Source organism: Corapipo altera, unplaced genomic scaffold, assembly GCF_003945725.1.
Source record: "Corapipo altera isolate COAL_440 unplaced genomic scaffold, ASM394572v1 95, whole genome shotgun sequence".
Lineage (NCBI taxonomy): Eukaryota > Metazoa > Chordata > Aves > Passeriformes > Pipridae > Corapipo > Corapipo altera.
Window position 1 is genome coordinate 3,033,293 of NW_020884947.1, and position 15,312 is coordinate 3,048,604.

Genomic DNA, 15,312 nt, shown 5'->3' on the forward strand with positions numbered 1-15,312 from the left:
GGGCCGCCGGTCAACCCTCTTTGATTGACGTGCGCGCCGACCACTCGGCAGGGTGCGGGGCCGCAGTTCCGCCAATGGCGGGTGGGAGGGGGCGGGCGCTGCCGTGCGCGCTGCCGGCCGGCGCTGAGGTGAGCGCGGCGGGCCGGGGGCTCGGCCGGTGGTATCGGGCCCGTCCCGCCCGGCAGAGAGCCCGGGCGGCAGGTGAGCGGGGGAACGGGAGCGGAAAGGGGGAGGGAAAAGGGAGAGGGGAAAGGGAAAGAGGAAGGGGAAGAGGAAGAGGAAGGGGAAGCAGGCGTTCCCGGCCGCGGCGGGGGGAGCGGGGGCGATGCGGCCGCTCCTGCCGGTGCGCGGGGCTGGGCCGGCGCCGCTCCGGCCTGGGGACGGTTCCCGAGCCCCTGCCCCGGGCGCGGCCCTGCCCGGGAGCCGCGTGGCAGGTCCGTTCTCCCCCCGGGCTCGGGGGGCTCCGGGGCCGTGAGCGGCGCTGCCCGGGGGGCGCGGGGCGGCCCCACCGCTCCTGCCTTGCCCTGCCCTGCCCTGCCCTGCCCGGCAGGGCCGAGGTGCGGGCGCGGCGGGGCTCCCACCGGCTCTGCCCTGTGTTCCTGGGAAGGTGGGTCTCCTCTCCCGCGGAGGAACCGCAGGGGCTCAGTGGATGTAGCTGCGTGAAGTTGCCGCTCTCCCTCCCCCCCAGTATGGTATGACAGGAGGAGGGGAGGGGAATGTTTCTCTTCTGCTTCAGCGCCCCCCCTCTGCACTTCGATTACAGAATGTGGAAAGACTCAACTGTTTTTGTTTTCCTTTCTTTGTATCTGATTTTTGGGACTGTTGAAAGTAAGCTGTGTCCTCTCAGAAAAACTTGTGCAGGTAAGAGCAATGAGGAGCTTTTCTTCTGGCCATTGTCCATCTTTCGTTGCTGTTTCTGAAACAGGACATCTGACCGATGGAAAGGTTTGGTCTGTTCTGTTCTGTGGGTGTTTTAATGTTTTGTTTTTCTTAGGCTGATCGTGAACATGCCATACTTGTCTATAGATGTAACTGGCTGCTTGGAGCAGGCAGACCAGTGTATCTCTGGTTGGCTGGTTATCTCTCATGTTACTCTGTTTATAGTGCCTCTCACCAAGCTTTTGTAGTGTGGGAGTGTTTGACCTAATTTGGGTAACACATAATAGATTCAACTTCTGTTTCCAACTGAAGTTGCTGTAGGGCATCTGAGAAAAGGGGAGCATCTTTACAGGTACTGGAAGTACAGGAATACGAAGCTTTGTAAGAGTAAAATATCAGATTAGTGTTCTCTGTGATAAAAAAAACATAAAAATTAAGACTAACACTTTGTGATTGGCACGTGCATCTTCTGGCCACAGAAATCTTGTTATGCAGCTGCATTTTTGATACTGTGTTTTCTGTTGCTAGTAGTACACAGAGACATTTTGGGTAGAAATAAGAAGCAAAGTCTTAAAGGCATGGGATAACACCTTTTGACATATTTAGTATATACTGGTTTTGTGGGCTGTGCCTTGCACATTTCCAACGTTTGGATTGACATAATTGCTTCCTTCAAGTAGGTACTTAAGTGTATTTGTTGTGTTTAGGATGTTTATGAACTAAAGTCTTGTTTGTGTTAGTCAGACACAGGGAAAATGTCTGTTTCTTGCTTAAGACAGTTTGCCTCAATTCATGCTAAGGACATGGGAGACCAAGACTTTGTTTTCAGAGTGGTGCAAAAAAGTTTTCAGTTTATGTTGTCTAGAAAATCAATTATCTTTGAATGGTAATTCAAACATGTTTAATTAGGTCAACTTGAACTCAGTGAAAGTGTTAATTTTCTTGTGGAGGAAAAAATGTAACAGGAGACTTAAATGAGGAATAGGGGTAGTTACCACTCCTGGTGTAAATATTCTTATTTTAAATGGCTTGACCCTTATTATTCTCAAGTATCTACCTGTACAGAGAAAGGTTGGTGGATATAGTCTTTAAAATGCTGTTTGTTGTGAGGTCAACACTGCTTAAGCCCTTGGGAGAGCTAAATGATAGGAACAATAACTGCATGTGCAGAGCTCTGCCTGTAAGGGGAAGGGGAGTGGCTTTTTCTGGTACTGTTATCATCCTGCAGTGGTGCAATAAAAAGTATGTAAAAGTTAAAAGTATTTATTGGCTTCCTGAGTTGATCTACTAAGTTTTCACATACAAAAGAAAAAAAAAGTCCAGCTGAAGCTGTGAGTTAATGAGGTCACTGGATGTGTAGGGGTTGAGAGGAAGGGGGTTGATGCATAACTCTTTGTATCAGCTCAGCCACTCTTGGGAGTCTTGGTGCTGGGTGGTTCCATGGTGGCTGCTGGAAGAGGAGTGTGTGGGCCTTATCATTTAACTTGTCCTCTCCAGTCCTGTGTAGCAGATTGTGTTATTAAACTGGGTGGTCCTGATGTTTTGAAAATTGTGAGGAATTCTTACTGGTGAGTGTATCTCTTAATGTGCCATGTGTTTGCCTCTGTCCCTGTGCATTACTAGACTTGACCTGTGGTGTATTTCCTGTGCATTGCTAGACTCGGTCTGTGGGGTACTTAAGGAGGCAAACTTTGCTTTATTTTCAGTATGCATTCTTACAGTTCAGGTAGTTAATGTTCAATAAAGTTTCCCAAGTAAGCCAAGAACATGTGGAAATCTGTAGTTCCACAGAAGAGGTTTGTTCTTGCAAAACAGAAATGTTGCTGGATCATGAGACCACTTCCGCAGTCTTAATAAATTCCAGTAGTCTGATTTGCTTTGTGAACATGACTCTCCTGAGATGGGTCATGTTGATACTGATGAGCCTGCCTATGGTGCTTTATTTTGAGGTGTTTTTACACTGATGAGCTTCCCTATGGGTATAATTCTCAACTTTCTTCTTCAAAGCAGCTCCTGAAGAAGTTAAAATTTGAGCCATTGCAGGTAGAACGTTTGTGCCTCATATGTACTCTCTGCATTAATTACAAAGACAGCCTACTGTTGGAAGATTCTGAAAATTAAACCATCTAAATAGCAATCATGCTCTCTGTCATTTAAGTAAAAAAGTGGTTCTGTCTGCTGTTGCCATTGAGGTCTGATACTAGATCCTCTGAGACATTTCATAGTAATCCTGTAAATAATCTGTTCCTTGATATCTTGTTAAAGAAGTAAGTGGATATTTAAAGTGAGTAGGGTGGTCTTAGCACAACATGTCTTCTATTGTGTATTACTTTGGTTTTCTTTTCACCATAACTTTGAAAATAGAAGTTTGTTTGTTGGTTGGCTTCATTTTTTCTTCTGTTTTAGCTCTTCTTTGGCATTTAAGCCACTTGTGGCCAAAGAGAATCTGTGCAACGTTTTTTGTTTGGAGTCATCCCAGGTGTTCCTCCCATGTTTTTAACCCTTTCTAAAGAGACTTTGTCAACAAACCATTGCACTGGGTTGTATTTAGTGTTAAATCCTAACAGCACCAGGTCTTGGAAAACCTTCTGGGTGTTTTATATCCAAACTCGTGCTGTCTGGTGAATACAATGAGCTTCTTTTTTATCAGTGCAGTTATGTCAGGTTGCTCCAAAAGGTTCTGTTTTAAAACAGTTCTAAGAACCTGTAATTAAAAATAAGCTTATATAAAGTTAATTTCTTTGTAATCCTCAGGTGTGTGTACCAACTAACATTTCACAGCTTTTTAAGATCCCAAATATTTTTTCCAATTCCATATCTGAGGAGAATCAAGGAAAACATCCTTGACTTTCTTGATGAAATAAAACTTGTAGAAGAATCTAATGTCCTAACTTCCTAATGTACCTCATGGGTTGCTGTCTATTGTTTCTTTTGCTGTGTGCAGAAAACTACTTTGCCCAAGTTATTTTTCATTTCATTTGTACCTGGTTGATGAAGATGGTAGCTTGTCTTTCAGAAATTAGTTTGAAACAGCACATGTGCCAGGCTTAGGGATGATTCTCTCCCTTGCCCCCATCCCTCATCCCCTGTGCTGTGTCCTCCTCCTTCACCTCCTTCTTCCCTTTGTCTCCTAAAACCTCCAAACCGGTGAATAATAATTGTGTGGAACTAGGAACTCCTATAGCACAAAGAAAATGTGCTCACAGAGCAGTCCTGCTGTTCTTTTGGGTTTGGGTTTTTTTTGTATGAGTGCATCATTAGGCATGGTCTTGTTTTAAAAGTTCTTGTCCTCTACCCGAGGAACTCAGTAGAGTGAGTCCAATAGGCTCTTTGCAAGAATGTTGGTAAGGCTGGCAGAAAAGCTTTCCTTCTTAACAAGTGAAATGAAATCTAGACCTTAAGAACAGTGTGAAGTGTTCAGAGAGAGCTCACACTACCTGGACACAGAATGTTGTGGAAAGGAATGCGTAGGTGAGTCCTGCATTAGGAGAGCAAGAGACAAAGTCAGTTCCCAGCTTTCTCTGAGCCTCAGTCTTCAGGTGAGACAGAAAAACTGTACATGTCAGTTTAGATTCCTAAAAGGAACTGGTTACTGAATAGGTTCATAGTAGGAGGGGATGTTACACATAACAGTTCTGAAAATGAGATCTACTGTGATCAGAATCTGCCTGTGGACTCACTGAGCATTAAGTCTGGCATGTAGTAAATGATTCAGCTGGGGGGAGAGGGGGAAGACAATGTTGACTTTAATTGTGGCTTTTGTGCCAGTTTTAAAATGAAAAAAATGTGAGAAAATTGCTGAGCGGTGTGTTGCTTAAAACTATACATTAATGTATCTCTGGGCTTAGTAATAAGTAACAAATTTAGTGTAAGCGTTTTTCTCAAGCATGTTTTGTTTTAAAATATTACAGTTCAGTGTTAATGGGTCTCTTAAGAAAGTGATTTATGAAATAGAGAGAGTAAGTTGAAGATGAAAAAGATCAGTCAGATTTCCTTTAATTCAAGGTTAGGATTGACTACTGGTGCTGTTCCATCCCATTATCCCACTGCATGGTCTCTGTTTCCTCATCTGTGAGTAGGCTAACACCATGTGTGCTGGTCTTTGCAGTGAAAATCAAAGTCAGCTCAGGAAGACAATTCAGCAATTCTTGTTTAACATAATTGGTTTTTTCCTAGCCCCTCCACTGTCTCCCCTCACGCCCTCCCCCAGCTCCTCCTTGTGTGTTGGGTCTGTGGTAACTGTACCACAGCTGAGCTCTGAGATGGAACCTTCAGTACCCTGGCAGTTACTCAGAGCTGCCTTTATGCTTTTCACCTCTCCCCCTTGGCAGGTAGCTGGGCACACACACCTGCAGGCACCAGAGCAGCTACGGTGAGCACATGTTCTCCTGCACATCAGCAAGTATTTTGAAACTGAAATTTCTCTGCTCCACTTGCTTTAGATTCCTCTCAAGCTCTTTGGCTCCCAGCTGCTGGAATCTGAAGGTGGGTTGGAGAAGAGAACTGCTCATCTGGAGTTTTTGGTTCTCTGAAGATGGCTGCTTATGACACAATTCCCAGTGATTGCTGCCCACGGACATTGCCTCGAGAGTCAATCAGTTGCTTTTCAGTTCAGTGTCATTGGGATTCCTTAGTATTCTTCTAGTTTGCTGTCAAATTCACTTATTCTGGTGTTTAGTTAATGGTTAAGAATGACTGAGGCTTCAGGCTCAGCTGCAGGTGTCTGAGGCTCAAATACTGAACTCTGGGACTTCCCTCTGGCTTTGGGCAGAAGCTGGTGACTCAGGAATGGGAGTCTTGGAGTAGGAGTATTGAAGAGAACAAGCACTGCAGATAGGTAATCTCTCTTCTCTTTGATAGGTTTGGAAGAACATCGTTCTCTGACCCTGAAAAATCTGGACTTTTTGTCAGTGACCTACTTAAAGGAATCCAAGGAATTTATAGTTTTAGCTTCCTTGCCATTACTTTTTTGTTGTGTGTACCTCTTGATCGGTGGTTTTAGATCAAGAAACACTATGAGCACAGTAAGTATTTCACTACTCAATGCAATCCTGATTCTTGAAATATGTTTTCCATCGTACTTCTGAAAATTATTTTAAGAGTTTGTAGTTAATACACAGGAACATAAGTATATTAAATCTTCATGTAACTTTATGTTCAGTGATAATGAAGATTTTGAATCTCTCTAGGTTTTAGCAATAGTTCAGAAATGCTTACAATGTGAGCAAAAACCTGATAAATTGTGAACTAGTCTTCTCATTTCCAAACCACCATGATAGGCTTTTTCTTGGTGAGGCAACTGGTAAGAGATCTGGGGTGATGTCTTTTCATTGATGCCATGCATTCAGGTAGGAATAACTCATACCACCATTCAATGAATGCTACAACCATTCCAGGAGTGTTGTCTGTATCCTTGTGTGCTTTCGTTGGTGTTGCAAAATCGAGGGCCACGTTAATATTACTCACACAGAAAATGCTAAGTCTTTGTTCTCTCTTAGACTCAACGAAAGCGCCGTGGAGGAGCAGTTAATTCTAGGCAAGCTCGAAAAAGAAACAGGCTCACGGCTTCTACTGCAGAAATGGCCTCAGAAGCAGAGCCAATTGAACTTGAAGAAAGCGGTAAGCTTTCTTTTGAACTTGGTAAGAACAGAAACTGCTTCTGGAGGCTTGGTGTTCAACTGAATGTGTGTTTTAGCCTAGAAAATGTTAGTTTCTAGGCCCTTTACTGTAGAGGAAGGGAAACCTAGAATGGAAGCACCTAGTATGGCATCTTGAAATAACAAGCCTACTGACAGCTGGTTTTATTTAGTACTGGGCTACAATACATTTACCACTAGTGATAGGTGAGTTGCATAGGGAAGGTCCTCAAAAGCTGCTCAAACATCTGGAAGTCTACTCTGATGAGCTGGGAGTCGCTGCAGCTGCCACTACAGAGAGTGGCAAACTAAGTTTGGGAACTCCTAGGTTTGAAAAAGATAAGAAAAGCTCTGTCATTAGTTGTATCCTATTTAAAGGGAACATGTGCAGCACGGTACTTTAAAGTTATTATTTTTTTTCTGTGTGATGAACATTCTGCTGTGTCAGATGAATTGTCTGTTGCTGTGTGCCTCCCACAAGCTGTATTATCCAACAGAACTGTGTGAGGAGCTCAGCTGCTGTTCCCCTTGCGTTGCAGCTTGCAGAAGACAGGGCAGGTAATGCTCTGTGTGGACTGCTGAGGGCAAAACTTGAGTGAAATGTTGGACACATTCTTAAAGATAAAATGGACAGAACGTGGTTGAATCTTGGCCTGTGGTACAGTGGCAGGCAATTTTACTCCGCTGCAATCTCTGATCTTGATTCTAACATTCTGTTTTTCAGCTGGTGAAGAAGTAGTAGATCTCACATGTGAATCTTCAGATCCTGTGGTCGTTGATCTAACTCACAATGATGCCGTTGTGGTAAGCAGTGAACAACACACTTGTCTAAATCTTGTAGTCAAATGAGTTTTCTCTTGTGCTCCCTCATAGAATCTGACTTTAAGTTCAAAATTGACTTGTCAGTGCATGGAAGCCCTGTGTTACAGATAACACAGAAGCTGCTCTGGAGGTACACTTGCAGGTAGTGATAGGATAATATAAAATACCTTTTTGCTCCAGAACCTGACGTGAATATATATCAGTCATGAGTAGTGTAACATAAAGAGATAGTTGAAGCTTTTCTAGATATAGCAAAGATAGAATCATAGAATTGTTCAGGTTGAAAAAACCTCTAAGATGATTGAGTCCAACCATTCACCCAGCACCACCAAGTCCACAACTAAACCATGTCCCTAAGCATGACATCTAGATGTCTTTGAAATACTTCCAGGGATGGGGACTCAAGCACTGTCCTAGGCAGCCTCTTCCAGTGCTTGCCAACCCTCTTGGTGAAGAATTTTTTCAAATATCCCTAGTGATTTAAAGAAAAAGCTAAGGGAGAGAAGAGTAAGTCTTTGACTTATTCTTATATGAAGTGTTTAGCTGCTGTATTGGTTTGAGATACTCCTGTCAGAGATGCCAAGCACAACTTTAGCTGACTGGGTGCAAACCAGTTGATCTCATTACTCCAACAAGTCTTAAAAAAATTTACTTTTTTTTTCCCTTTAGTGCTGTTTTGAAAGCTTTGATTCAGCCAGCAGTGTGGTTTATCCTCTCAGGTTTGGGATGCCACTGCTGCTACGCAAATCAGAAACAAGCAGCAGGAATAGCATGGGGGTACTTCTTGCTTGGGGTTGTTCCTTAGCCTTTGCAAAGGAAAGGCCTCAAACTTTACAATTGCACTGCCCCTGCTCCAGTTCCACCAAAGACAACAGTGGGTTGGGGATTATTTTTTTTCCCTTCAGCAGCTGCTCTCATATGAAGCATTTATGGATATCACTGCTGAATCAGCCTGTTTGGGGAGAAAGAGGGAAAGAACCACCTCCAGCCTGAAACCATAAATCATGGAACTGAAGTGGGGGAGCAGGGAGGAAGGGGCTCAGATGGTTCATAAACTGCCTTTGTTTCTACCCCATTGGAGCAGTGGGAGCAGAACCTTCAGCATCCACTTGGTTGTTTAGAGAGCAGCAGTTAATATAATACTTTTAACATTCTTAGTCAAAACAAGAGCAATAGCCTACCATTCTTAGCTTGTTTTGTTGTAACTGCTTTGCTTAACTGGTGTTTATATGTAATACCAGGGGTGCACAACAAAGTCTAATTGTGTTTTGTTTTCTCTTCTTTCCCATGTGTATTGATGCAAGATTGTTGAAGGTGAGTGGACGTTTTAAAATTGGTAATGGAATTGTCTTAAATGGACTTACTATTTTGTTTGCCTTTTCCAATGAGCTTGAGCAGCATGAATTGAAAATGTGTTTAGGAAAAGGCAAAGGATATTGATAAAGCATCTAGATGGTGTCTTAAGAGAATGAATCCAGTCTGTGTTTCATAGTCACTATCAGAGCTTGTAGAAAGTACCTGAAATAAAATACATCAAAGCTGTTTTAATTGCTTCTTACTTTACAAAAATAGAATTTCTTTAAGCCCCAAGTTGACCATAATTTTAATTAGCACTGGAATATCAGTGAAAAAAAAAGAAAATGTCAAAAGATTTGATTAACCTGTATTGCAGTGAAGGAGCTTAAGGAGAAAGTGATTTGTGGTCATAGTATTCAGTTTCATTATCTACTCTAACATGCTTTAAATTTTGTAGAGACTAGTATTAACAAGTGTTAATTAACAAGTTGGGTTTTTTATTACTTTAGATATTAAAATAGCTACAGGTCTAAAGAAGTTACTCCTTTATATCTTTCAGCCTTGTTCTGATTATATTATTGGACATGCTGACAATTAGTATGTTGTCAGCTGCTTACCTAGAATGTAATCTGTTCTGTGCTCTAAATGAAGCAAGAGCAAGTGAAAAGTACCGACACTAAAAGCTGTAGCTGAACACTTAGGCAGGAAGGGACTTTTATTTTGTGACTCTTTATGTCATTTTAATTGATTAGTGCTTGATTATTTTTACATGAGCACTGAAGTTGCAGAGATAATTGACTTCAGTCTTCTCCCTTCCCTATCACACAGCAACTGTTGCAGTTCCTCACCATAGGATTGTAGCAGTTTCTGTCAGCAGGCACTGGGAGGGGTATCTTCTTTTTACAGGGGAAATTGATTCACAGGTGGTGTAATTACATGAAACATATGACACTGAGAATCTTTAAGGTCGTGTTTTAGCTGTTTGTAGGGGGAGGAGTGCAAATGTTTTCTGTCAGTATGTAGCAAAATATTCACAATATTTGGACGTGTTCAGCCTTAATATTTAGGAAACTGGTTTGTTTAAGGTTGCTTTTAACCCAACTGAGTATGGTCTATTTAAAATAGGAACCCTTACAGACTATTTCTAATCTTGCATTTCAAGGATAGTTCCAGATAGAGAGAGATAATAGTATAGCTAACTTAAAAAATTAAATTGCAGAGAATCAAAGACAAAGGAGAAATCTTAGACTAAGAAGCCAGCGACAGTCGGACAGCTGTGTACTGAGCAGCGATGATGAAGATGAAACAAGAGATAATGATGTGTATGTAACTGAAAAAGTGTCTCGAGAACTGGGACCACTGGAAGAGGAAACTGAAAGCACTAAGTACGTATGCCTCATGACCTGCCAAACATTGAGTTGTGCTTCTTTTGATACAGACAGCACTGACTTGTATGGCCATCACCTGACTTGTCTTTGAAGCCTTCACTTAGTTCCCTCTTTCAATGAGTACAACATCCCATGTTGCATGATGATCAAATGATACCATTTCCACTTCAGGATGAAAAGCCAGCCCAAGACAGATGTACAGCTTTGTATACAGCCTTAAAGATGAGTGTGGGGGTATGGCAAGGAAGGGGGATTAGTCACAGGCCACAGCTCACAATGTATTGCGTTTGCTTTTTATACAAAGCTCTAGTAGTTATTTTAGATATGGAAATACTTTTGTTGGTGTTGATGAGGTTTGATATCACAAGGCTGGCAGGCAGCAGCCTGGCAAATTCCAGTAAAAATGCTTCTGCATTCCCTGCTTGTTTTGCACACTGTGCCACTTGCTGCCTTTCTCCAAGCAGCAGCCATCCTCCCCAGGGTATCCTTGCAAGGCCATTGTGGAGGTTGTGCTCTTATGGCCAGTTCTTGTTCCGTCCCATGGATGTTATGGAGCCCTGGTATGTCTGCATGTGAGATAGGGATCTTGCTGTTTCAGTCAGTAAAGACCCCATTATGCAGAGAAACAGTAAAGTCCTGCTGTAATGTGTTAGACTAATTAAGAGAACTTGGGTTTTCTGTGACTAGGGAAGACAAAGGACATAAGAATTGTTGTATAAACTTTTTTTAAAGTGGTTCTTTGGAGGGGGATTTAATGAAGCTGGTGTGCTTTGAACATTTTGGATTACTGAAAGGCAATGTGAGAGAGAACTTGAGTATGGAACTTCTGGGTGTCAGATCATAAATATGCCATTGAAAGGGCCTGTACTATTCTAACTCATAGTGCATTTTGACAGTGGATTTATAGATGTTTAAATTTCGGTTGTTAAGTATATCAGAGAACAAATCCCACTAATTGGATAATATGAGAAATATTAGTTTGTTTCTTCAGCCTCAGGCTTCTCTGTTAAAGACTGTGCCTTCCTGCTCTGTGTAGGTGAGGCTGAAAGAATTCACTGCTGCAGTATTTAACATTGACAAAAGGGTCCTCCCTGGTGCTGGAGATTGCCAGAGCCATCTGTAGTGTTGGACTCCTCTTCCTTCTAAGAAGATTATCATTAATTATGATTTGTTACTGAGGTGCTATTATAGCTGCTGCCTAAAGAATCTGAGGAGTGAAAATGGGAGAATTAGTGGAGTTAAATTTTGTAGGTTAAACAAGGGGTAGATGTTAGTAGGGTTCCCTGCTTGAATTTAAGCTATCTTATGCTTTCTATTCCTCTATGATTAATAAATTACAAACTGTGATTTAGCATGAGCCGTGACATAAAGCCAAGTGTTTAAGGTAGAGGTCTGAAAGTTTAAAATAGAGATTGGTTTCAAAAGAAAAGCAGCAGGAAGCTCTTTCTAATAGAGAATAATATTTAGCAGTTGGGCTAGGACATGTTCCTTAGGCAGCTGAGCTGTATCCCTTTGGCAGGTGTGTGTGCAATAGAGCTGTCCTGGAGGCTGAAGGCAGCACAGGGGCATCTGTAAGCACAGCTGGGTAACAGCCACCAAGTGGGTCTTTCCTTCTTGAAAGTGGAAATTTGTTTTTTGGTATCTCCTAATGTTCGTGTGTTCCTGCCCTCCATTTTATACGAAGTTCTTGGAATGTGTGTGTTGCTAAATTAGAACAGGGGATATTTGAATTTCTGACAGCCTCTTCCCTTTCTAGTATGACTTGTTTCCAAGGCACAGGTAGATGCTTTTGTTACAGAGCTGTTACTGATGTTGTTGATGGCCGTACCTATGGTGCCCAGTGCTAGAGACTGCTGTCACTTCTAGTGCTAGAGTAGGGTGACTGACTGCATCTTCCCCCTAGTGAAAACCTTTCCCTTAGAACAAGGAGACCCAAACTCCTTATTACATGCCACAAACTGAGGGAGCTAAAGATACATGGGGATCTTCAAAAGAAATGTGTCATGGCTGGTCTGCGCTCGGATGGTGACGGGACATTTTGTGTGTCGGGAGCGCCCGACATGCAGTGAGATTAATGGCTGCATGTTCTTTCTTGTTCTGTTCTCTCTGCCACAAGGCCGTCTGGTACTGTTAGCTGTCCCATTTGCATGGATGTCTACTCAGAGGTAAGAGTCCACATCCTTTCTGTCTTTGTGGGAGGGAGAATGGGGCAGAGGGGGAGCTGCACAACTCAGTTGGCCTGTTTGGGATGTTGCAGAGATCTGACTTGAAGCACAGAGCTTGTTTTGAAGCTCATACTAACTTGTCACTCCAAGTCACTTCTTGGTGGCTTGGATAGAGGGAGAAATTTTTGCCAGGATGACACTGAAAGATCTTTCAGTTCCTTATTAATCTAAGAGTAAAAGACAATTCCAGATATCCAGGTCCTGTTTGCCTGGTGGCAGGAGACCAGCAAAGTTGAATTCTTTACTTCCAGTGCCTCTTGTGGTTTCCTTTCTTCCAGATTGTGCAAAGTGGACGACTGATTGTGTCAACAAAATGTGGCCATGTCTTCTGCAGTCAGTGCCTCCGTGATTCCCTTAGGAATGCCAACTCTTGCCCAACCTGCAGGAAGAAACTCACTCACAGACAATATCATCCCATTTATATATGAGTACTTTTACTTCTCAGGACAGTCTCAATGGATTTTGGGGGAAAATGTCATGTTTTCAGTGCTTTGAAGATTTAAAGAGCAACAGGTTGTGCACAAATCCAAATAAAATTGTTTTGGTTTTTTTTTTGGAGAACGACTTGTATGTATCTAGACAACTTTTTTTTACGGTCCAAGCTGCTTCTTTTTATGTTCCTTGTTATAATGTTTTATCAATGACTGTCTATAAACTAGACCAGCAGCCTAGACCAGGAAGGAAGCAGTTAATCAATTTTCTTCTACTTTTTCTAATGCTAAAATGAGGGGGCCTGAATATTTTGTTTTTTCTTACTCTATAAATTATTCCCACCATCATATATAGATATGAAAGTTTCCTTTTCAGAAGACAGTTTAGCAATTTACCATTTAATTACACTTTTGTTTTTGTCCTGTAAGAAGTTCATGACTCTTACTTTCCTGCATGTCATCTTTGCCCAAGTAGAGTAAGTTCTGTACTGATGGCTTGTGTTTTCATAAACAAGGCTTAAATTGACAATGAAGGTTATGCAATAAAATAACCTGCTGTTGACCAGCAGTCAGGTGTTTTGAGCAGAAGGCTTGAACATGTAGATGTTTTTATGAACTCCATGAGATCTAAAGTACGTAGAAACGTTGCAACATGTACAATGTGAAAATACTTCTTTGATTGTTTTAACTGCCAAGAATTCCTGTATTTGAATCCAAACACTGAATTTATTTTCTAACATGTTGAGGTGGTCTCTTGGGTTTACTGCTGTGCTGTAACACTCTCTCCTAATAACTAATGAGAATATAGACTTCTCTAGGCTTCCTAGTGATGAATAAGAAGCAAATTGTATGCTGCCCTCTTGTCAGGTGAATACCAAACTACCTACAGATCTTCTTACTGTGTCAGCTGTTCCCTGTTTAATGCTTTGAGTGTGTTTGCTTTGCTGTTCTCTCTGGTTGTTACACTGATACCTGACTGGTTGTAGCCTGGTGCATAGGATTGAAAATTAAATAACCATACTGCCTTGGATTTAGGAAGTGGAGGCTTTAGAAGGTGTTTGGTAGCAATATTAACTTGACAACTTTTTGAGAGACAAATTTAATCACTCTTTGCCCTGAGGGTTGCCCAGCTTTCTTTAAATGTGTATTTTTAAAAAAAAGAGAAGATGGGTATTTGTCCTAGGAGAGAGAATTCCTCTATTTCAGAAGGCAGGAATACACCAGTTTATGTACTGTTATCAAGTCACTTTTTTTTCACCTCAGAACTGAGTTCTAAATGCTTCAAGTCTGTTACTAAATGTGCAAGCTGATGTAGAATCCTAGAAGAGCCGATACAAACAGGTTTATGTAGACAAGATGATTAAAATCAATGTTTTATGATCCACATTTGCAGTAGGCATATCTATGAAAAAGTCCAGAATTAACCTTGGACACCTTTTGGCAGTTGGTTGATTATGGAAACCATTATAAGAACCATTCTGTGCCCTGGTGCAGCACAACTGTAGGATGTGCCTTTGCTAACCTGTCCTAGGGATCTGTTGTAGGAAGTCTTTAATTACAGCAGCTCTGTTTCAAGATCTTTCTTGAAGTTTACAACCCAAAGTAAAGTTGATTTTTTTTAATTTTTTTTTTTAAATGAGGATGTTTCTGGATATAGTAATACAGAGTTTTGTTCTGTAAAGGCTGTCTGAAGAAATGCAGTACCTTCCCCACCCTGGTTTGGAATAGCTTTGGTTCAGCACTGTTAGCAGGAATATGCAGTTTCTGCATTGTGGCACTACGGTGACTCCTACAAAGTTACACACATTAAGTTCCTGTGTGCTCCCACTGGTAATATAAACTACAGGCAAGGACTACAGCTGTCTTAGGGTGGTGTGGTGACAGTGACGGCTGCATTTGTGTCCCAAAAAGCAGATAGTCAATGCTTAAAGCATTAACTCTGCGAAGAGAAAAAACCCAACATTAAAACAGTCAAGACCCTTAAGGGTCACAGGAACAGCTTTCCCCAAGTAGCTTAAGAAACAAATAATACTAAATTAGGGCCAGTTTTCCTTGGGTGACTGCTCCATGAGAAAAACGATCAAAAGAAGATTTAAGGGATTACTTCTAGGGATGAGGGTCAGTTCCTTAACCATGCATCTTTCACAGTGTACTAGCCATAGCCTAAATGACTTTGCACAACTCCCTCCATGTAAATAACACTTTACAGTTAGTGTCTCCATAAATAGATTTAATTGAAATTTAGATATCATAAACTATAAAATAACAAGACAAAACATTTTTAGCTTTTGTGTACCCTGTGAAGTGCCACAAATTTTGTGCATCTCAAAATGGATATTATGCCTCAGTAAATGGAAAAAAAATAGGAAATTCATTACATGCTTTCTTTTTAAGGGGAAAAAAGAAAAAAGTCTGAATATACTTGAGTTCCAGTAATGTTTGGCATTGGCAAGAACTCATAGATACAGGAAAAAACTCTTTATAATATGTAGATGTCTGTCTTGCTGTATATAGTTCAATTTTTCCTGTATTTAATTGTATTCGAGTCTGTCTGCCCATCTGTGTGGGACTCTGCTGGTAAGCAAAGGGTTTTTTTAACAGGTGGAAATAAAACTCTTGGTTTGACCAATCATAA

The 15,312-nt window shown here is 41.6% G+C and overlaps 1 protein-coding gene across 3 annotated transcripts; it reads left to right on the forward strand.

Moving 5' to 3' along the window:
• The first annotated feature begins 114 nt into the window (after nucleotides 1–114).
• On the forward strand, nucleotides 115–15,309 carry RNF4 (ring finger protein 4). Of its 3 annotated transcripts, none has more exons than XM_027662702.1 (8): nucleotides 115–201; nucleotides 5,740–5,903; nucleotides 6,378–6,498; nucleotides 7,240–7,319; nucleotides 8,642–8,651; nucleotides 9,853–10,018; nucleotides 12,138–12,186; nucleotides 12,525–15,309. In XM_027662702.1, exons 2-8 carry the CDS (start codon nucleotides 5,895–5,897, stop codon nucleotides 12,672–12,674), a joined length of 585 nt encoding a protein of 194 aa, XP_027518503.1. In that variant the 5' UTR covers nucleotides 115–201; nucleotides 5,740–5,894; the 3' UTR covers nucleotides 12,675–15,309. The 3 variants fall into 3 exon arrangements, with proteins under 3 accessions (XP_027518503.1, XP_027518502.1, XP_027518504.1); XM_027662701.1 differs by lacking the exon at nucleotides 115–201 and adding an exon at nucleotides 582–861; XM_027662703.1 differs by lacking the exon at nucleotides 115–201 and adding an exon at nucleotides 3,724–5,364.
• The last annotated feature ends 3 nt before the right edge of the window (nucleotides 15,310–15,312 follow it).